This window comes from Maylandia zebra, unplaced genomic scaffold (assembly GCF_041146795.1).
Source record: "Maylandia zebra isolate NMK-2024a unplaced genomic scaffold, Mzebra_GT3a scaffold09, whole genome shotgun sequence".
NCBI lineage: Eukaryota > Metazoa > Chordata > Actinopteri > Cichliformes > Cichlidae > Maylandia > Maylandia zebra.
The window spans coordinates 440,236-462,283 of NW_027490039.1; the positions used below are offsets into that span (position 1 = coordinate 440,236).

Below are 22,048 nucleotides of genomic sequence, written 5' to 3' on the forward strand. Positions count from 1 at the left end.
AACGAATCAAGCCTCGACACGGTGCTTCTGAAGCAGCGCGTTGATCTTTCTGACACACGCACCGGAGCGTCAGCTTCAAGCGGACCATCACTACGTCTCACATCTAAAGGTGTCAAGGTAACTTTGAACTGAGTTCAGTCAATCTGGAGTTTTTCCAAGTTTTCTGTTGCTCTCTGTGAGAGAAGAGCGTTAAAGGCGGGGCTCTCCAGAGTCCAGCAAAACAGGAAACCACAGCTGGGTGTGTGTAAGTGTGCAAACCAATAGAATGCATCGTGGTGGGGGGGCATCACGGGCATTGGCAAGAAAAAAAATAAAATAATCGGTCGTACCCATGCTTCCCCGACGTCATGCCAGCGCATATTGGGAAATTCGTAGGCACCGATCGGTTTTCTATCAGCCATTTGCTGGGAGTAAGGGCGCCCTCCGTTTGCGAGGTGCGCCTGCTGCTGGCGGCACAGGGAGGAGAGGGCGGGGCGGCGGGGAGTCTCTGGCTGGCTGGAGCGGCATCTAATAACCAACTCGCAAAACAAAATAAAAACAACAAACAGATATTATGATACAGACTTATAATCTGCACCCATGTTTTTTCTAAATCCTATAAAGTGAGCGCGAGAGCCCTCGGTGCGCCTGCGCGCTGCTGAAGTCAAAGTAAACTTTATTGTCATCTCTGCTACAGACAGTCCAGCATATAGAGAGACGAGACGACGAGGCTGCAGTTACAGCGGTGCAAGTAAACAAACAATAAATATAAGAAGAGTAAGAAAATAAATCTACACTTTAGGACTCGGGGTAAAGGATCAATAACAATTTAAATTTATAATTTAGTTTGATGATTTAAAGTCTCACACAACCCGTCAAAAGGGGCGGGGCCGGCTGCTTCCAAGTAGAGCACATTTCATTTATAATGATGTAAATCCAAGCCCATCATGGATTCACGATCTGAATCCTGGGTTGTGTGAAATCCCAGAAATCAACCTTAGACAAAGAGAATCTGTGAACTAAGGTGTAGGTCTGTTAGGTTAATTGTGCTGATCCTCGGGTTGGGGGATTTGTGTTTGTACTGCAGCGCAAAATTCAAACCAATGGAAGATGGACAACAAAAGTTCAAAGCCATCAGGTGCTCAGGTTAGAAAAAAGAGAAAAGATGCAGGTAAGCAGACGTGTGATTGGATAATGGCAGCTCATCCTGAACCAATCAGACTAAACTCCAAACAATACATTATGTTACAGATTTTAATATTAATTAGTCATTGTTACTTGTTGATTTGTCCTTTTCTCATTGTGTGAAGAATTATGACGACTGTTTGGTAGCTGTTATTGTCTCTCTCTCTCTTCATGTGTGTTTCTCTGGTGAAACAATAGTTTTGTGTTAATGTTAGGGCTGCACGATTTTGCATAAAATGAGAATCACGATTTTTTGGCTTAGAATTGAGATCATGATTCTCTCATAACAATAAACATAAAACAACAAATGTCTCACGTTTTGTTGTTGCAGCAAAATGTTGTCCTGCTTGAAATTCCGTCTCCACCGTTGCTCGACGCTGCGTGTACAGAGCAGGTAGTGCAACAATAGAAAAATAGTTGCGGGACGGCACTGTGTAGCGTTTGTCTAGGGTGTTGATCGTTTTCCTAAATCCCTCGTTTTGCACAGTGTTGATGGAGCCATATCTTTGGTCAGGTGATAAGTGATAGCCTCCGTAATGTCTTTGTGCCTGCGGGAGTTCGACGTGTATAGGGAAGCGCTGTATAAGGTTCCCGTTATTGATGTTTGGGTGGTTGACCGGGACGGATTTTCTCCTGTCACTTTCTCGTCATCCCTGACGTGCTCTCCGTTGTTTTTTCCCTGCTAATTTTAGCATCACACGGCACAGCTTCTGTATCACGTGGTATAAGGCTCCGCCCTTGTCATTTGTTGAGCAGGAAGAGTGAGCGCTTGTTTTCATGCAGAGTACGTCCCGGATCAAAATGTGAAGTTTTACAAATCACCACTTCTTTAGTGAATATCATTTCAGTCTCAGACAATCTCGTTTCTCCTACAGAGGTTGAATGCACCTTCTGCGGATGGCGGTACCACACAGTGTGCGTGGACTTCCCCTGCACAGAAGGCAACTACAAATGCTGTGAATGCTAAATAAAGAGAAACAAATGATCCCTGTTGTCTTTGCTTGATGATTGGTTTGAGTCTTGACAATCCACATTGCTGGCGTTGCATCTTTCAATGGCAGCAATGGCAGGTATCAGTGCTCAAACCTTTTGTGTTTGTTTCCAACAAGTTGCCCACCTCGGGAAACAAAAATGTGTTCTTTTACTTGTCAGATGAACATATGAGACACTTTGACTCTTCAGTGCAGTGTGGAGCCTAACAAAGATCTGTTTTGTGTCCCAGCTGATCAGCAGGAGGAGGAGAGTCTGACGGAGCAGCAGAGGAACATTTTCAGCTACTTGGACTCAGCTCAGCCACTACAGAGGAAACAATGAGCTCAACACAGAAGGTGACAGACAGAGCAGGACCATATGACCAAAGATATTTATCACCATATACATTTGAACATTTGCCATAACGATGTAGCTGACGATAGAATTGACAGCAGACAAAATACTTTACAGCTCCACAACTTTATTAAAAACCCATCAATGTATTTTCACTGAAACAAGCAGCTGTTGTTTATGTGCATTAAAGTTATATAAAAATGTAACAGTGCAAATGCAAATTGCTCGCTGACAGTTTAACCAAAAGGCGTTTCCAGTGGAAACTGGCCGACACATCCTGAGCATAACCATGTATAATATCCACTAAACTTCAGAAGAGGTTATACAGTCGTGGCCAAAAGGTTTGAGAATTGCATAAATATTGGAACCTGGAGAAGTTGCTGCTTAAGTTTTTATAATAGCATTTTGCCTGCACTCCAGAATGTTATGAGGAGTGATCAGATGAACTGCATCGTCCTTCTTTGCCATGAAAACGAACTTAATCCCCAAAAAGCCTTACCACTGCATTTCATTGCTGTCATCAAAGGACCTGCTGAGACCATTTCAGTGATCGTCTTCTTAACTCAGGTGAGAATGTTGGCGAGCACGAGGCTGGAGATCATCATGGCTGTATCCCGATTCAGCAGCTTTAAAGTCCTCAAGGGCCGCGTACTCAAAGACCGCTAAGGCCGAAGTGCGAGGCTCGTAGGCTCGTGAAATGGGACGTCTAGCCTCCGTCGCGCTGCCCAGGTTGCCTAGCAACCATGATACTAACAGCTGGAAACGTTTCATACAGCTTTGTTTGACAGAAATGAAGGAGAACATATTTAGTTCATTTGTTTCTACATGAGCTCTGTGTGATTTGATGAGTATCTGAGGCTGAGACCACAGGACTGTGAAACATGATTCTTGGGCTTCATTTCTGTGCTGAACAGTCGTTTAAGATTAGCTGTAAATAACAATTAGCTGATGTTGTTCATGAGACTAAAGTCATCTCACTGTGGTAATGTAAATATAATATGGCCAATATTATAGTTATTATATTAATCACTTCACTCACAGACAAGTATCTGTGACAGTGTGTATACAGATGTATCATATATAAGAGACAAATGTTGTTCCTTCAGTACGTTGGCATTATTACATTTGGCTCAATGCTTACATATATGTGTAAAAAGCAAATGTACGAGCTGTGATAACTGTGTCTGATAGAATGAAGAGTAGACTGATATATGAAATATTCCTTTATTGGGTGAGAAAATCAGACCATGTCATAACTGCTGTAAGTCACACAGAATAGACATCAGAGCCTTAAACAGGCTGACTTCTGCTAAATGGGTCAAACTGGGCAGAAAGTCTACAAACACATAACATCCTTATAGAATTTTGATTGATTGAATCTTTATTTTGAACATGTTGAAAAAGTATAAAAAAAAAAAAAAATAGAATTAAAAGAGACAAATGAACAAAGCAAACAAAAGGAAAACGAGCAACCACAACTCCAAATAACGTCCATGTTCAAAAAGGAGCAGGAAGAAGCATAAGCTTATTTAATCCCACCCCTTTTCCACTATCTAGTATCAATAGACTACAGAAATACCTCCTTGTAATTACATTATATGTTATGTGTAATTTTTTTTTTTTTTTTTTATATAGAAACATATATGTTTCTATCTATCCATACCTACGTATATACACACATACGCACATATACACATTTTCAATAACCCCATTAACACCTGAAGGATACACAACCTACAATTTTATATATATTTTATATTTATATATATATATATATATATATATATATATATATATATATATATAGATAGATATATAGATATATATAGATAGATATATAGATATATAGATATATACCCATACCAACAAACCCGTGCATGCGCACACACATGAAAATATTAGACAAGAACACCCTATCAAATCTCTACCTTTTCCCTGTACCCTGTAAAAACCTGTCAGGAAGCAGGTTATTTATTGCTTTATATATAATTTGTGCTGTGAGAAAATGAACCAGATCTGTGAATTTTAGAATTTTTGATTTTAAGAATAGTGGATTTGTATGATCTCTGTAACCAGTTTTATGGATTATCCTTATGGCCCTTTTTTGTAATATAAAGATTGATGATAGCGAACATTTGTAAGTATTGCCCCAAACCTCTGCACAGTAATTCAAATACGGTGCAATCAGGGAACAATAGAGAATGTGGAGTGATTTGTGGTCCAGAATGTGTTTTACTTTACTCAAGATTGAGACACTTCTTGAAATTTTGTTATGTATATGATTTATATGAGACTTCCAGTTTAATTTATCATCTATAATCACACCAAGAAACTTATGTTCAAGTACTCTTTCAATTTCCACACCATCTACATGAATCTGCACTTGTGCATTTCTAAGGGAATTCCCAAATAAGATAATTTTAGTTTTACTTAGATTTAGCGATAGTTTGTTCCTGTTAAACCATTTTTTAATTTTGCACATTTCTGAAGTAATTGTATCCAGCAGCTCCTTTAGATTCCCCCCAGAACAAAAAATATTTGTGTCATCTGCAAATAATACTAATTTTAATATATCAGATGCCTTACAAATATCATTTATATAAATAATAAATAATTTTGGACCCAGTACAGAGCCTTGTGGAACACCACAAGCAATGTCCAAGCATGATGAGGAATGGACACCCAGCTTCACAAATTGTTTCCGGTCACTTAAATAATTTTTCACCCATTGCAGTACAACCCCCCTAATCCCATACCGTTCCAGTTTATTAATTAATATGTCATGATTATGCTGATGATTATGAGAATATGATGTAACACTATAGATCAACTTAGCTCAGAATATATAAAGCATATAAACAGTTACAGCAATATGATGCAACAAACACAGCAGCTACTGATCCAAAATACTCAAAGCTTCATAGAACTGAAACCAACATTTATTTTTAGCTCCATCCTGCTGCTGATACAGACTTTAGGTTTCTGAACATTAAACTTGTTGCTGCCTTTCATAGTGTGTAACTTGAAGGCCCTGAGTACTTTCTCCCACACTGGAAACACTGGGATGATCACATTATTTGAACATTACCTAATAAGACTGATTCAGCACAGACAGTTATGTTAAACTTTCCTAGCAGTCCTTCACAAACAGGGAACAGTCTGTCTATTCTCTCCATCTGTCAGCTGCTGCTGGCTCTTCCTCCTCCTCTTCCTCACACACTGCTGAGTTTGTCCTGGTGGATCATCAGGGGTGCAAAGCCTCACAGATGATGTGCAGCAGTGGGTCCCTCAGTCTGTCCTCACTCTGGACACTTGCAGTCGTCACACATGGAAATCAAATGTGTGATAAGCTGCAGGATTCAAACACAAGTGTAACTTATAAACACATGTTCATACTTTTATTCCACAATCAGAGAGAAAGAAACAGAGAGAGAGTGCAGGACAGACAGACAGGTGACAGTCTCAGGTGTACACACTGCTACACAACAGCACCAGAGAAGCAGGATTTAGTGTTTGTGTTATTACGAGTGTAAACAAGAAGAGTTCCAGATGGTGCAGTGGACACATGTGTGACTGCTGTGATTAAAGCATCTTTCTTTCAGCTTAACGAGTGAACCGTCAGCTCGTTCACACACACGTTAAAGTGCGTTTGGCTCGACACCACCGAACAGAGGCAGCAATATAACACAGCTAACATTAACAGTGCAGTGAATCCTGCTTGTGCCGTGATGTTCAGGACTGCAAACCGAGCAGCATCACTGACTTTCAGCTTGTTGTGTTTGTGGATATATGACTGACTTTAATTATCCACAAAATCATCACAATCTCTGTCAGATTAAGGTCGACTATTGAACGGCGTATACTTTAAAGGCTTTAAAACCAAGTTAACGCTGAAAGTACAAACATCACTAATGTCACATAACTCTGCCGACAAGGCATAGCTATGGCTATGAAATGCTCTTTGTGTATCACTTCTTCATTATGAAAGATGTCATTAATGCACTAGTAATGTCTCATCTGGAGTATTGTTCAATCATTTGGTCAGCAGCTAATAAGACAGATCTTAACAGACTTCAGTTAGTCCAGAATAAGGCGTCCAGATTAGTGTGAAGATGTTCATACTATACTAATATTGATCAAATGCATAATAAACTTTCTTGGCTTCCTGTACAGGCTAAAATATTCTATGGCTTACTTGTAGTTCTAAAGAAAGCAATTCTGTTAAACACACCACATTTATTCTGCTCAGCTGCAGTATCCAGATGAAATACATCATCATATTACACAGTTTTCAACAAGCTGCAATTTAGTAAATGCTCGAGTTAAAAGTAACGTTTTGTAAAACTGTTACATTTAGAGCAACTTTTAAGTGGAATAAGTTGCCTTAAAAAATTAGAGAATTATTCAAAACTTCAATGAACACTTAAAAGCCGATTTACAGAGCTTTTAGTTGTTGTAAATATTGTAAGACATGATTTGTTTTTGAAATTTGTGTAATGTGCCTCAATGTTATTGATATTATTATTATTATTATTATTATTGATTGCTTATATTTGAACAATTGTGAAACCTCACTGTGGATGTAAGAGTGAAATTATGTGGATATCTTGAATCCACTTTATTGTGTAATATTTTATGTAAGTATTTGACGGAAGACGAGCAACATCTGTTGTGGAAGCTAACGGGGTTCCTTTAGAATAAACAAACATAGGATTTATTATCACTGAATAATTCTGTATAAATCTATACAAATTATAGAAATATGTAATAGGAAACAACAAAATAATCTAAATTATAAAATAATGTGTGTGTGTGTGTGTGTGTGTGTGTGTGTGTGTGTGTGTGTGTGTGTGTGTGTGTGTGTGTACAATCAGGAGGGATGGGCATGATTTTAGTGTTTGAACAGTCATGAATTATCTTTAACAGCAGGTTGGATGTAATGTGTTAGAACTACCAGCAGGTGGGGATAAGAGACCTTTAAGGTGTTTGGTGCCACGCTCCACCTTCAGGTTTAAAACTAGTGTTAATGGAGTTTGAAGGTTGAGTTTGTTCCACGACTGCATTTCACTCACTGCCTCTGTTTGTATCTCTGTCACTGCAGGACCAACATGGAGCCAGAAGTCAGCGCTCTCAGGAGGCCGACAAACCTCACAGAAGAAAGGGAGAGAAAAAACACACCTGTGACGAGTGTGGGAAGGGTTTTACTGTGAGGGCTTCACTAAAACGGCATCAGGTCATCCACACTGGAGAGAGACCGTTCAGCTGTGACTTGTGTGGAAAGTATTTTTCCTGGAAGGATTCCCTAAAAAAACACCAGCTCATCCACAGTGGAGTTAAAGCGTACAGCTGTGATCAGTGTGGGAGAGCTTTTACTCACAGTAGCCACTTACAGAAGCATCTAGTTACCCACTCTGGAATTAAGCCATACAGCTGTGACGAGTGTGGGAAGGGTTTTACTGTGAGGGCTTCACTAAAACGGCATCAGGTCATCCACACTGGAGAGAGACCGTTCAGCTGTGACTTGTGTGGAAAGTCTTTTTCCTTGGAGGGTTCCCTAAAACAACACCAGCTCATCCACAGTGGAGTTAAAGCGTACAGCTGTGATCAGTGTGGCAGAGCTTTTACTCAAAGTAGCAGCTTACAGAAGCATCTAGTTACCCACTCTGGAATTAAGGCATACAGCTGTGACATCTGTGGAAAAACTTTCAGCCAGAGAGAGAGCCGAAATATACACCTACGCATTCACACCAGACATGATGTGTACTGCTGTGAACAGTGTGGCAAAGAGTTTACTCAAAGTAGCAGCTTACAGAAGCATCTAGTTACCCACTCTGGAATTAAGCCATACAGCTGTGACGAGTGTGGGATGGAGTTTACTCTGAAGGCTTCACTAAAACAGCATCAGGTCATCCACACTGGAGAGAGACCGTTCAGCTGTGACATGTGTGGAAAGTCTTTTTCCTTGAAGGGTTACCTAAAACAACACCAGCTCATCCACAGTGGAGTTAAAGCGTACAGCTGTGATCAGTGTGGCAGAGCTTTTACTCGCAGTAGCCACTTACAGAGTCATCTAGTTACCCACTCTGGAATTAAGCCATACAGCTGTGACGAGTGTGGGATGGAGTTTACTCTGAAGGCTTCACTAAAACAGCATCAGGTCATCCACACTGGAGAGAGACCGTTCAGCTGTGACATGTGTGGAAAGTCTTTTTCCTTGAAGGGTTACCTAAAACAACACCAGCTCATCCACAGTGGAGTTAAAGCGTACAGCTGTGATCAGTGTGGCAGAGCTTTTACTCGCAGTAGCCACTTACAGAGTCATCTAGTTACCCACTCTGGAATTAAGCCATACAGCTGTGACGAGTGTGGGATGGAGTTTACTCTGAAGGCTTCACTAAAACAGCATCAGGTCATCCACACTGGAGAGAGACCGTTCAGCTGTGACATGTGTGGAAAGTATTTTTCCTTGAAGGAGTACCTAAAAAAACACCAACTCATCCACAGTGGAGTTAAAGCGTACAGCTGTGATCAGTGTGGCAGAGCTTTTACTCAAAGTAGCAGCTTACAGAAGCATCTAGTTACCCACTCTGGAATTAAGCCATACAGCTGTGACATCTGTGGAAAAACTTTCAGCCGGAGAGAGAGCCGAAATATACACCTACGCATTCACACCAGACATGATGTGTACTGCTGTGAACAGTGTGGCAAACAGTTTACAACAGACGCACACTTACAACGACACATGTTTACCCACACTGAGGAGAGACCTTATCAATGTGACCTGTGTGAGAAGACTTTTAAATCTCCACGTTACCTGAGACAACACCAGCAGATCCACACCAGAAAGAGACTCTACAAGTGCAGCTACTGTGAGGTATGTATTTATATTGTTATCTTGTCATTTTAGCCTGACTGTTTGGAACAACTCTGCTCATTAAACTGTGTTAGCATGTTAGCAATTCTACTGCATGGAAAAGCAGCTCTGAGTGATTATTCAGATTTTCCTTTCAGTTATGATTTTAGTATTACTGTAGTATTATGGTGGTAGTATTGTAGTTATTGCAGCCCAGTAAACTGAGTGTGTTAACTGAAACAGTCAAATGTAGTTGGACGTCTGCAGAGATGCTCTTTATTTCAGGCGACGTTCAGGATACAAATGTTGAAGGACTGACTTACACTGTCTTTGTGTCTTTGTTTAGAAGCAGAGCGACACACATGGATCCAGTTCTCAACCCTGTCATCACTGTGGTGGTGGGAAAGACTTTCATTGTGACTGTTAGGTTTTGTATTGTTGATCGTCATTTATGCTTAGAAATATTTACTTATATGTGCTTAGTAGGGGTGCAACGATATTCGTATCGATATTGAACCGTTCGATACAGTGCTTTCGGTTCGGTACGCATATGTATCGAACAATACAACATTTGTAATTTATTTTATCAACTTTCCTTCTGACGATGCTGTCTGTGTTGAGCGCTCAGTGAATCTGTCTTTTATTTTGGAAAGAGCCATTTCTCTGTAATAAACTCTCTTTTCCAAAGATGAGTGATTCCTCAATCAGATACAGGGCTCGCAATATCGCTAGCCCGACGTCCTGGAGCTAGCGATTTTTTTCAGTCGGGCTACCAAAATCTCTCTTCCCTGCCCGTCGGGCTACTGTAGGAAGAAAAAATATATGTCAATGCTTTTGCATTCTTTCGGAAATGTAGCTGGGTAATTATGTCATTGGCATCGGTGAGCCACTGTCAATATGTGACATATTGAAGTCGCGTTTGAATTTGCGCTTGTTTTTTTGCTTTCACTTTGCAATCGTGAGAACTGTGTATAGAGAGCGACAGCACTGATCTGTGAGTGATGATAATTTGTGCACCAATTCCTCTGACATCGTCTTATTAATCGTTAGCTTACTATGCAAACATGACAAGTGAAATCTCCCGCAGCTTAAACATGTGAGAGGTTGATCGCAGAGAATCGCTGAGCTTATGTGAGTGCGTGTGTAAAAGCATTTCAGTTCTGCTGAGCCAAATAAGACAGGTCAGGGTGAAGAAGTGACAGCCAAAGAAAAGCTTACCACAAAACGGAGAAGTTATGACAAATCAGACTATAAGGCAAAAAGAAAGTGCAGCTTTATGGTTTCATGGACAAAAGAATTTCTGTGGCTGCGATATGACGAGCTAAATAACCAGGGCTGCACATAAGTGGTCCGCAGGTGCGCATTCGCTGTCAAAATAAAAAACACGCACAAGGGTTAGGGTTAAATTTAAAAACTGTACTTTTGAGTTAAAATATATATTTATAATTTTAATAAATGACAAATTAAAAAAGCATGAACATTTTTTTGTATCGAAAAAATATCGAACCGTGACACCAAAGTATCGAACCGAACCGTGAATTTTGTGTATCGTTGCACCCCTAGTGCTTAGAGTTTTGTAATTAGTTGTAGATTGGTAGAGGTTTTGATCCTTGATAGTCTGCAAACTTTGTGTGTATTAGACAGCACTCTGGGAGCATGAGAGAGGTCGTACCTTGTCTTATTGTTTTATGGTAGGATTAACGTAGTTACGTCTGTTCTAGTCTAAGTGCTCTTTGTTTAGATGAACTGCAGGACTTCCTTACCTTGTTATCTAGGGTGAACCATTTAGGGTGAGGGGGGGGTCTACCCTCTTCCTGACCAAGGATGTTTGTTGTGTGCTTTCATGTATATGACCCTTTGATCAGCAGTAACACACACACACACGGTACTCTTTGTGTGTATGTAGACGTCATATGTTAATGAACCTATGCATATTCATGTAACCTCAATAAAAGAGCAGTGGTACGGGAGAGCGGGCGAGAGCAACTGGGGTCAAGCGAAGGAACGGCGTCTGTCCAGTTCTCTCCCGTGCACGAGAAACATGAAGAACTTTGCCTACTCGTGTCTTGCTTTGCTGTGTAATTATATTGTCTTCAACGTTCCAGCGGATGGGTTCAAGCTACAAACCTATCATTAATTGGTCCTTCGAGAGCCGGAGCCCTGGAATCGACATTCACCGAGGGGAGGAGAGGCACGCTGAAAGACTGACGTCAGCCAGGAAGTTCCTGTGGATTCGCTGTCTGTCTTTTCTCCTCGATGAATGACGATCGGCGGGATTCGAGGCTGATATTACACGCTAAGCAACGCCGAGTAAGTTTAAAGAGCCCGACTCTATAACCGTGTGGTTGTGCAGTCTCCGCCACTGTGTGAGGCGTTGAGAAGTTCGCTACTTTGAGCGATAAGTGAGTTCCTCGCTACTTTGTGCAGCGAGAGGTGAGTTCTCCGCCATTTGTGAGGCGTTGAGAAGTTCCGCGGGGTCCAGACTGTGCTGGACGATAGGCCTATTTTGTGTTGTTGTCGTTGTTGTTGTTGTTGTGTGAGTGTGTGTGGGGCAGAACACGTGGTCTGTGACACCGACTGTTGTTGTTATCATGGGTTTCTAAGCAACCAAGAGTGAGTCGGAGGGAGACAGACTTTATGCTGGACTTTGCTCCTGGCAGCGCAAAGTATTTAAAAAAAAAAGAGAGAGAGAGAGCGACGGCTCCTTTCGCTGCACGGGTTCACGCGAGCGCGGTCGCGCGGGTTTCACGCGGACCTGAGCCGTGCGGTTAATCGCAGGCTTATAAATGGAAGAGATTCAAATGTTAGAAGTTTTCAGAAAACACACCAGCCTTGAAGGGCGTGTGGAGAAGGCCAGCCCACATCAGCAGCACTTGAGATGTGCTGTGGTGAATGGCTTTCCCCCCACCCCTTGCTGACACAAAATGTTTATTCTTTAGCTTGCCCTGATCGACAACAGCCAGACCATAGATTTAATTGAGGTGGATAGTTGTTAAAAGTAATCTGCATTAAGCTTGTGGTTGCTCAAGTTCAGTACAATGACATATGAGGTGAAGTGATATAGGCAAATATTTAAACTAATGAAGTGCATAGAGGCACTTGACCTGTGTGAAAGACTGTTGTCTTATTATGAGCCATTGTTGAGATATAGAGCACTAGTGTTCCCACTAGTGCTTTCAGGTTAAACAACTAATATGCTGAACCCTGTATGACACATCTAAAAGTACATGATGGAGAAGCTGTGTTGAATATGAAAGTGCAAGTCTTTGCCACTGTGGGCAGAGCAACTACTGTGTGATGTTGCGTTGCGGTCTCTTCTGAGCTGATGAGCAAGCTACACATTATCAGATCGAGAGCTGTCTGAGAACTACTCAAAGAGAGGGAAACAGAGCTCTGATAACTGATAACTGGAGTGTGCAGCATTTCCGTGAGCAGTTTCCCTGCATCTTGACTCGAGTGTTCATAGCATCAGCATCATGTTTCTGTTATTTGTTTTGTTGGGTTAAAAATAATTAAATAAACTGGTGATCATATTTATGGTTCACCATGGCACATATCATTAGCCATATGAGTTATTTATGCAGATGACAAAGTGAGTGTGAATGTGTCTGACATCACAGTGTTTTTGTGCGCTGTGTAAAAGTAATTGCCTTTGATTGTGAGAGCGGTGATTCTGCAGGTCACCAGCTATTGTAAAGAAAAAAAGCAACAAAAGAGTGAAAAAGAGACAAAATGTACATTGTAGATGAAAAATAATTATAGGAAAAAGGTTTTGTGTTGATCAGCCAAAAACATCTACAATCTCATTTTCTGCTTTTAAGAAAAGACTGTTCACAAAAACACACACAGAGAGAGAGATGTGTGTTGATTAAGCAGTGATGATAATAATGAACATGTCTTAGTTTGTCACTTTCAGGTGAAAAGCAGACCTGAATCAATTTTCCACATGCAGCAGTCGGAAGAAAGTTATAGTTTAACATCATTGAAAACATGCAGGCCAAGTTTCTGGCTGACTTATTTATAGCACCATGTGTCTCTCAACCTCACAAGCAAGCTCACTCCTCCCTGAAGACAAGGAATGCAGCTCCAAAGAGCAATAACATGGCAGATAAAGAGACAGCAACAAAGAGTCCCAGCAAGCAGCAGCAGTATGGACAAACAGCATCAGAGAAGAAGAGCAAACCCATCATCCTGACTGATCGGATGAATGGCACTGTGTTTACAACAAGCTGCAACTTCACTGTGCATGTGAAGAAAACTTTTGAGAAGAACTGAGGAGACTGTTGGAGTTTGACATTTGCCACCTGTGGAGTAAAATGGCAAGAAGAGACAGTGGAACACAGGACAAAGCTGAAGGAGAACTGCCGGCTGTTGGTCTGTTGAAGTGGGAGAGGACAACAGAGTGAGAGTAAGTAGAAACACAGAGGAATGCTGTTATTTAAATGTGGGAAATCAAAATTTGGGTTAGCAAACCTGGGAAAAACAAAACTGACTGCTTAAGTTGGAAAATTGTGAAGGAGTCTGAAACACTGCAAAAATAGAAACATATACAAAATCACACACACAAGCAGAACATGCATTAACCCTACTAATACAAAACAAGAGAGCTCATGAAGATTAGACAACATTTTAAGCATGTGAGTCTGTCATTTTGTCCAGGTCACTTAGTGTGATGCAAAAACCAGTGGACTCATAGCACATTGGTTAAGAAATGATTAAATAATAGCAGAGAAGTGTGTAGGAAAGGCAGCTTTAAGAACATGCTCTGCTGGAGATGCAGCTCCACAGACATGCATTAGACCTGCCTAATAACACAAACACCCATGCAATGAAAATTAGCTTATCTTTCATCAGTGTTAAAATAGTGTCAATTTAGCAGACACTTGTTATCAAATACTGAATTTATCCAATGCAAAAAAAATTGACTCTCCAGGTTGCAGGACAGCAGTTTAACTTTTGTGGGAAAAAAGATCCTGGTTTGACCAACCAGTGATCAGACAATAAATTTAGTTGTTGATATAGTAAATTGGGAGAAGCTTCCTGCTTGATTGATGCAGCAAGTAATTTACTGTATGAGGGAAATTGTCTTTTGTGATACTATTTTGAACATGCTTTTCTGTTGTCCTGTCATCTTAGTGGGTTAATAGCTGATATGCAAATTAGTTGATCGTTTTAGATTAATGAAAGGTGACTGAATTCTAGCACGAGTGAATGAGATGTTTGGAGTTTGTTGTGTGTTGAGTGGAGACTCTAAAACACTGAGTTTCCTGTTTTGATGTGCGAGTGAATCCTGTATTTAGATACACAACTCTGAATACGTCAGAACAAACTTCTTTTGTGAAGTGCATGACAGCATGTCCCATGTTTTATGATGAAGGGAAAAGGAAAACTGAATAAAATCTGTGGCTTAAATGAGTGAAGAGCACAGACCTGGTGACTAAACTCATAGCTAATAAGACATTAGGCTTATGTTGTGTGTTGTGCAGCTGATGGTTGGTTTGGAGTGAATCTAGCTGATGATTTTTCTTCTGTTGTGAAGTTGAGCCTGCCAATTAGTATGATAGTATGATGAACCATGCTAATGGTACGATTTACCCTCCTGAGATGAGGAGCTTGTGTCATGACTTAACAAGGCCTTTTTATTTTGATACTTTCACAGTGCACTGAAAGTTTTGTTCGATAATCTCTGTCGTTTGAGCAGATCTGCACGATTAGAACAGAAAGCGCTGTACGACACGACGTCGAGGAAATTGTTACAAGTGAGTTTCTCCACATTAAAATGGGCTCTGGAGAACGCCACTTATTTGGGACAATTAGGAAGTAAGTTCCTGTCCAAAAAGGATTCAGCGATGTAATCCGAACTAAAGTTCTTCTTTTTCTTTTTGAAATGACGTCATTTTGCTGAGAGTGGAAACTAAATGCGACGATGGGTTCCACTATCAGCAAAGAAAGAAAGAATGAATGCATGAATGGATGAGTGAAAGGGGAAAAAAAAAACAAAAACTGACTGACTGGTAAAAGCTGACAAAAGCTGACAAGACTGACAAGACACCTGCGCAGCGCTAACATTTGCATTTCTTCTCTACAGCATTACAGTTCTTCATGTGGCTAGATGATTTATACCAGGATAATCAATGTGTGTTGCTAATGTTTGTTTTTCTGAGAATGCATGTAGAGGATTCAGCAGAAGCAGACAAGTGACATGAGAAAAACAAATAAGGGATTGTTTATGGAATAGTTGGAGATGGGCTATTGAGCTCATAGTGATTGATGAGTTGAGTGACTTTACTTAAGAGAAGTCACCGATTACATTAATGTTAACTGAGCACATGGGATGATCCATGTCTGGGGCAAATTAGGGTAATAGTTGTAGTTTACTGATTTGAGAAAACCTGCACATGACACTTGTCTTGCCCGTGCTGAATGCTTATTACTCTTATGATATAATTGTTTATAAGTGTGAAGTTTGATTTCATTTTCAGATCTTGTTTTCCAGGCCATGATGGTGTGTATGCAGGCTCCTGGCAGAGCCAGGTGTTAAGCAAATTTAATATGCAAAACACACTAACATTTTTATTGCAGGATTATAGGTCCAGGGTGGTGCTGCTCCAGGGGAGGAGATGCCCTGCTGTTGCCTGGGACATGATCTGGCTACCCTTTTTCTTTCAGACAGGAATCTGAGTTTGATGAGTTGACGCATGAGAGTGTCCATGCGTCAAGTGGTGGGGTCCAGAATTAACACTAAACAATGTTTACTATTATTGTTGCAGTGAGTTGTGTGATTAACCGTTTATTTACATGTTCAGATTAGGCTTTGATGGCCTATAAGTGAAGTTCACTGAACTAAAGAATGTGGTTTGATGATTGTTGACGTGCTCTCCAAATAGAAGTTTTTCTGAAATACAGGTGCAGCAGTGAGACGCGAGAAACATTCCAGGCATAGCGGACAGCCCAGGCAGTGGTTGAGGTCAAAGGTCAAGCTGGTTGGGGCCCATCATGAGATCAGACCTTGGAGCCACAGCAAGGACCATTTCAACTGCCTGCAAAATAGCGAGAGACCCTCCTGGATTTATCAGAGCCACTGCAAAGAGGTCGAGGTCCCAGGAAACCCCGGCACCCCCAAGACAGCACAATAGAGAAATCTCACACTTGGTTGTTTCAGTGGTGAGGGGGGAGTGCTGATTGAGCCCCCGTAGGGTAAGCTCGCACTTCAACCTCCAGCCTCTGATCAACTCTAAGGCAACCAAATGCGAGGCGTGACGCACCTGTGTGCAACCATGGGAAGGTGGACCCTCTTGGTTACCTTGACTACGACGCTCACCTTTACAGGACCCCAGCTGGTGCCGGAATCAGCTGAACCAGGAGGAAGGCAGAGAGGATGGACACATGACAACTCTCACCTAAGAGACATGATGCAAGACCACATCCCTCCATGGATGAATAATGCCTGGTACCGTTATATCCACGACAGAACAAAAGCAGAATCGGCAAATACAGAGTATTATGTCTGTTCCCATCTACCCAGCACGGCAACATACCCCACACTATATATGTTCCTGGACCAACTCTCAGGGAAGAACTACTCTATGATATTAGCAGAGAAAGGGGACTTTGTGTCCTCTTCAACAACACATGCTGCATTTACATAAAGAAGACGCACATTCATCAAACATGACTGACGCCCTGAATGTTTTGAGACAGATCCAGCAGGCCCAAAATCAGGACTATCCATGACGAAAAGGAGTGCCTGAGAGGATCGTCCACAAGATGGGAGCTGAGGCCAGGAGAGAGACTTCAGGAGGATCAGAGATCATCTTCAGCACAGCAGACATCACACAGAGAGCTGTGCTACTGAGCTTCCAGGAGATCAAGAGGAGACTTCCCACAGCAAGATTTTAAATACAATGAAAGATTCAATGTTGACGCTGAGGAAGACAACTAAGGTGTACGACGTGCTCTGCCTTAAACCTTCAGCAGCGTTGGAAGGAGTCTAAGGATGACATCATGATTCTGTGAAAAGCACAGGAACCAGAAGCTATGGTGGTGATAACAGCAGTTTCCTATGAGGTCTGCAGCTTTGGAAATAGCTGAGACCCATGTTGACAAACAACAAAACTAACTGGTATGTTTGAATGTCTATTCTACATACATTTGGACTCTGGTCCTATGGACAGTGATGGAAACAACTGGAAGAGACATTTATGACACCCTGCAGAACTCAAACCACTCTGCAGAGAGACATGTGATTGCACACCCGGAGGAAGCATCACCAAGATGGGATGTTTTTGAAAATGTTATCTTCTTATTTTCACTATTAAATTAACAATTTCTTTGTTTGTTTGTAGGATGCAGTTTGCCATGAGATGAGATCAATGGGGAATGGGATATCCGCTAATACCTTTGTTAAACTCTGTACTTTTACAGTGATTTAGGGTGATTTGACGTATGCTGAGTATAACAATGTTGGCATTGAAACTGTCAGACATGAGGTATTCATAACTGGAAACTTTTCTAGCATAAAGGTCAATAAAGGGGGGAATGTTAGGTTTTGTATTGTTGATTGTCATTTATGCTTAGAAACATTTACTCATATATGCTTAGAAGTGTATAATCAATTGTAGATTGAAAGAATGTCTCATCCTAGGAGGTCTGTAACAACTCTCTGTAGCATGAAGAGGGGAGTGCGTTCACTCCTCTACAGAGTGTGTTCTGGCATAGATCACACCCCCTAGGAGAGGTTTTATCTTTTCTTGATATATGGTATAGCAAACACATGTATATCTGTTTGAGTGTAAGAGCCTTTTGTTTAGATGGACCTGTTAGACTCCTGGCACCAGCTTTGGGGAGTCTTCACAGGGTCACATCTTGACCTCACACACACAGTATTCTTTGTTCACATGTATACCTATGTAAGATGTTATATGTTAATGACCCAATGCATATTCATGTCACCACAATAAAAGGAGTGCTCTGGGGAGTCTGGCTGAGAGTCTGACGGAGGTCAAGTGGTGGGACGACACTTGGCTCCAGCCAGATCTCCCTCATGCATGAGTGAACCAGAGAACTTTGGTGCCTTGAGTCTTGCTTTTTGCTGCGTAGCAGATTGTCCTTAACGTTCCAGCGAATAGGTTTATGCTACAAACCTATCATTCCCCATCACATTCATCACCTGTTCCTCTGGTGTCTCTGATTGGAGCACGCAGGTGTGTGGAGCAGAGTGAAATCACACACCTAATGCTGTTTTATTCAACCTGGATCTTAGAAGTTTTGATTAACATTAAACATCGTTTAAACTGTATGTGTCTGTATCATGGGATGGATACACCCTTAACAAAACAAAGAAAATATGACAAAACCAAGTTTCCCCTCATGCTGTCGGACGCGCCTCGAGGAACCAGCTCCATTTAAAACATCACAGTCAGCTGTAAAGTGTCGTTTCAGTTTTTATACAACGTCAAAGAGCTTCATGTTTGAACAATCAGCTTATGAACAGGAATAAGAACTGCACGGTCTGGTTCTGGTTGGATGCAAACAAACAGCTGTGTGTTAATCCAGCAGCAGGACATGCTGGAGGATGGAGCTCAGCTGAAACGACCCATGAAGTCCTCACCGACTCTCATGTTTACCATCAGGACCAATCCCTGCAACTGAAATATAATCTACTAAATATCAGAGTTGAGAAGGTTGTGTTAGCGTGTGGTGAGTGCAGGATGGGGAACTCCATCCTAACGACAAATTTCATTTCCTTAAAAAGGCATCAAGAGAAGCTTTGAAGGTAAAATGAAGGTTTTAGTGTGAAACTGTTTTATCACAGCTGCAGGAAGCTGCAGATTTATGAATACACAGAAGGATTTAGTTTCACATATTTCCAGACAAAGCCATAAATGCTTCTTAATCAATGCCAGTAATATACTGCTTCCTGCTTTTAAGCTTGGGCGAGCCGTAGATGCTGAAATATTGCACCGTTCTTACAAATAAAGCAAACAAATGAAGAAATGTATTTCTATGATCTTACTCCATGGCCACATTCATACATGTGAAAGTCTCCATCCTGTGTCCTTCACTTATCTTCATCCCAGGTGTGAATTGTTCACGGGACTTAAAAGGAGGACGTGTCTGTGGAAAAGCCTCCGGTCAACCTAAACTCCTCCCTCATCAGGACACAGAAGAGCCGCTGAGGCAGCGCCTTGGAGTACGCTGCTGGTCGCGGCACACAGGTGCGCAACAAGATCTCCCGGCCTGCTGGAGGAGGGAAGTCTGGTACTCTGCTACTTCCCCCAGTTTGCTTCTTGTCAGATCCCAAGTCCTCATCGACGGGCGCCAGAAGGGCAGCCTAAAAGGGCAAAGGTCAAATGTTAGCAAACAGCAACCGATTCTGAAGAAATGTGCTGTGTGAGGTGGACACGTGGATATTCAGAAGTACTGTAACCGAGTCTCCCACAGAGACCTGATCCAGACTACAGCTCACAAACACAGCTCCTCTACTAACACCTCACTGCAGCTGCACGCTGCTGATCCTGTCTGTGATTAGAAATGATTTCAATAAAGTAAAACAGAGGCTCGTTTTCTATGAGCGTAAACAGGGATCTCTGTTTCAGTCTCAGTGTAACAAACATGTTTACTGAATAAGTCTTTCAGTAAATATGTTTTTGTTAATTCAGTAAAATCTGCAAAGATGACTTGTACTGTTGGCAGCAACAAACAGAGACAGAGTGTGGGACAGACAGGAAGTCAGGACACGTCTATGTGCTTCACAGTGGGACTAGAACATGAACATTTCTACACACACCACAGGCAGCAACTGTGCAAACCTCCACGTCACCAAAAACACCCTGCAGGTCCCATCAGAGCAACGGCAGAGAAAACAGATGAAACATCTGTTAGAGAGAAAAACGCTTCGCTGCTTTCTTACCTGTATGACACTAAAAGGGTTTTGTTTTTTTAATAATAAAGGCTTCATGTTTTACAGTTAAAGCTATGCAAACATGCAGGCTTATTTGTCTGATCAATGCAAAAGTTCAAACATGTCTCTTTCAAGCCTCATTATCAGCTGAGATCATAGTAAAGACACAGACAGGATCCTGATCCATCTGTTCTTTATATAATTACTGTTTTTACTGTAATGTACAGTGGGGCAAAAAAGTATTTAGTCAGCCACCGATTGTGCAAGTTCCCCCACCTAAAATGATGACAGAGGTCAGTAATTTGCACCAGAGGTACACTTCAACTGTGAGAGACAGAATGTGAAAAAAAAATCCATGAATCCACATGGTAGGATTTGTAAAGAATTTATTCGTAAATCAGGGTGGAAAATAAGTATTTGGTCAATAACAAAAATACAACTCAATACTTTGTAACATAACCTTTGTTGGCAATAACAGAGGTCAAACGTTTACTATAGGTCTTTACCAGGTTTGCACACACAGTAGCTGGTATTTTGGCCCATTCCTCCATGCAGATCTTCTCGAGAGCAGTGATGTTTTGGGGCTGTCGCCGAGCAACACGGACTTTCAACTCCCGCCACAGATTTTCTATGGGGTTGAGGTCTGGAGACTGGCTAGGCCACTCCAGGACTTTCAAATGCTTCTTACGGAGCCACTCCTTTGTTGCCCGGGCGGTGTGTTTTGGATCATTGTCATGTTGGAAGACCCAGCCTCGTTTCATCTTCAAAGTTCTCACTGATGGAAGGAGGTTTTGGCTCAAAATCTCACGATACATGGCCCCATTCATTCTGTCCTTAACACGGATCAGTCGTCCTGTCCCCTTGGCAGAAAAACAGCCCCATAGCATGATGTTCCCACCCCCATGCTTCACAGTAGGTATGGTGTTCTTGGGATGCAACTCAGTATTCTTCTTCCTCCAAACACGACGAGTTGAGTTTATACCAAAAAGTTCTACTTTGGTTTCATCTGACCACATGACATTCTCCCAATCCTCTGCTGTATCATCCATGTGCTCTCTGGCAAACTTCAGACGGGCCTGGACATGCACTGGCTTCAGCAGCGGTACACGTCTGGCACTGCGGGATTTGATTCCCTGCCGTTGTAGTGTGTTACTGATGGTGACCTTTGTTACTTTGGTCCCAGCTCTCTGCAGGTCATTCACCAGGTCCCCCCGTGTGGTTCTGGGATCTTTGCTCACCGTTCTCATGATCATTTTGACCCCACGGGATGAGATCTTGCGTGGAGCCCCAGATGGAGGGAGATTATCAGTGGTCTTGTATGTCTTCCATTTTCTGATGATTGCTCCCACAGTTGATTTTTTCACACCAAGCTGCTTGCCTATTGTAGATTCACTCTTCCCAGTCTGGTGCAGGTCTACAATACTTTTCCTGGTGTCCTTCGAAAGCTCTTTGGTCTTGGCCATGGCGGAGTTTGGAGTCTGACTGTTTGAGGCTGTGGACAGGTGTCTTTTATACAGATGATGAGTTCAAACAGGTGCCATTCATACAGGTAACGAGTGGGGGACAGAAAAGCGTCTTACAGAAGACGTTACAGGTCTGTGATAGCCAGAGATTTTCCTTGTTTGAGGTGACCAAATACTTATTTTCCACCCTGATTTACCAATAAATTCTTTACAAATCCTACCATGTGGATTCATGGATTTTCTTTTTCACATTCTGTCTCTCACAGTTGAAGTGTACCTCTGGTGCAAATTACTGACCTCTGTCATCATTTTAAGTGGGGGAACTTGCACAATCGGTGG

The 22,048-nt window shown here is 41.7% G+C and overlaps 1 protein-coding gene across 5 annotated transcripts; it reads left to right on the forward strand.

Moving 5' to 3' along the window:
- The first annotated feature begins 12 nt into the window (after window positions 1-12).
- Window positions 13-18,407, forward strand: LOC112433040 (uncharacterized). 5 transcript variants are annotated; one of them, XM_076881253.1, is made up of 5 exons: window positions 13-117; window positions 2,387-2,492; window positions 7,592-9,364; window positions 9,690-9,741; window positions 16,250-18,407. In XM_076881253.1, exons 2-5 carry the CDS (start codon window positions 2,475-2,477, stop codon window positions 16,477-16,479), a joined length of 2,073 nt encoding a protein of 690 aa, XP_076737368.1. In that variant the 5' UTR covers window positions 13-117; window positions 2,387-2,474; the 3' UTR covers window positions 16,480-18,407. The 5 variants fall into 5 exon arrangements, with proteins under 5 accessions (XP_076737368.1, XP_076737370.1, XP_076737371.1 ...); XM_076881255.1 differs by having other exon boundaries at window positions 9,693-9,741; XM_076881256.1 differs by having other exon boundaries at window positions 15,926-16,393.
- Window positions 18,408-22,048: the final 3,641 nt, after the last annotated feature.

Coding starts and splice junctions, on each gene's coding strand:
- LOC112433040 (XM_076881253.1), top strand. Junction 9,365..9,689: donor ACAAGTGCAGCTACTGTGAG/GTATGTATTTAT, acceptor GTCTTTGTTTAG/AAGCAGAGCGACACACATGG. Junction 9,742..16,249: donor ACCCTGTCATCACTGTGGTG/GTGGGAAAGACT, acceptor TCTGAAATACAG/GTGCAGCAGTGAGACGCGAG.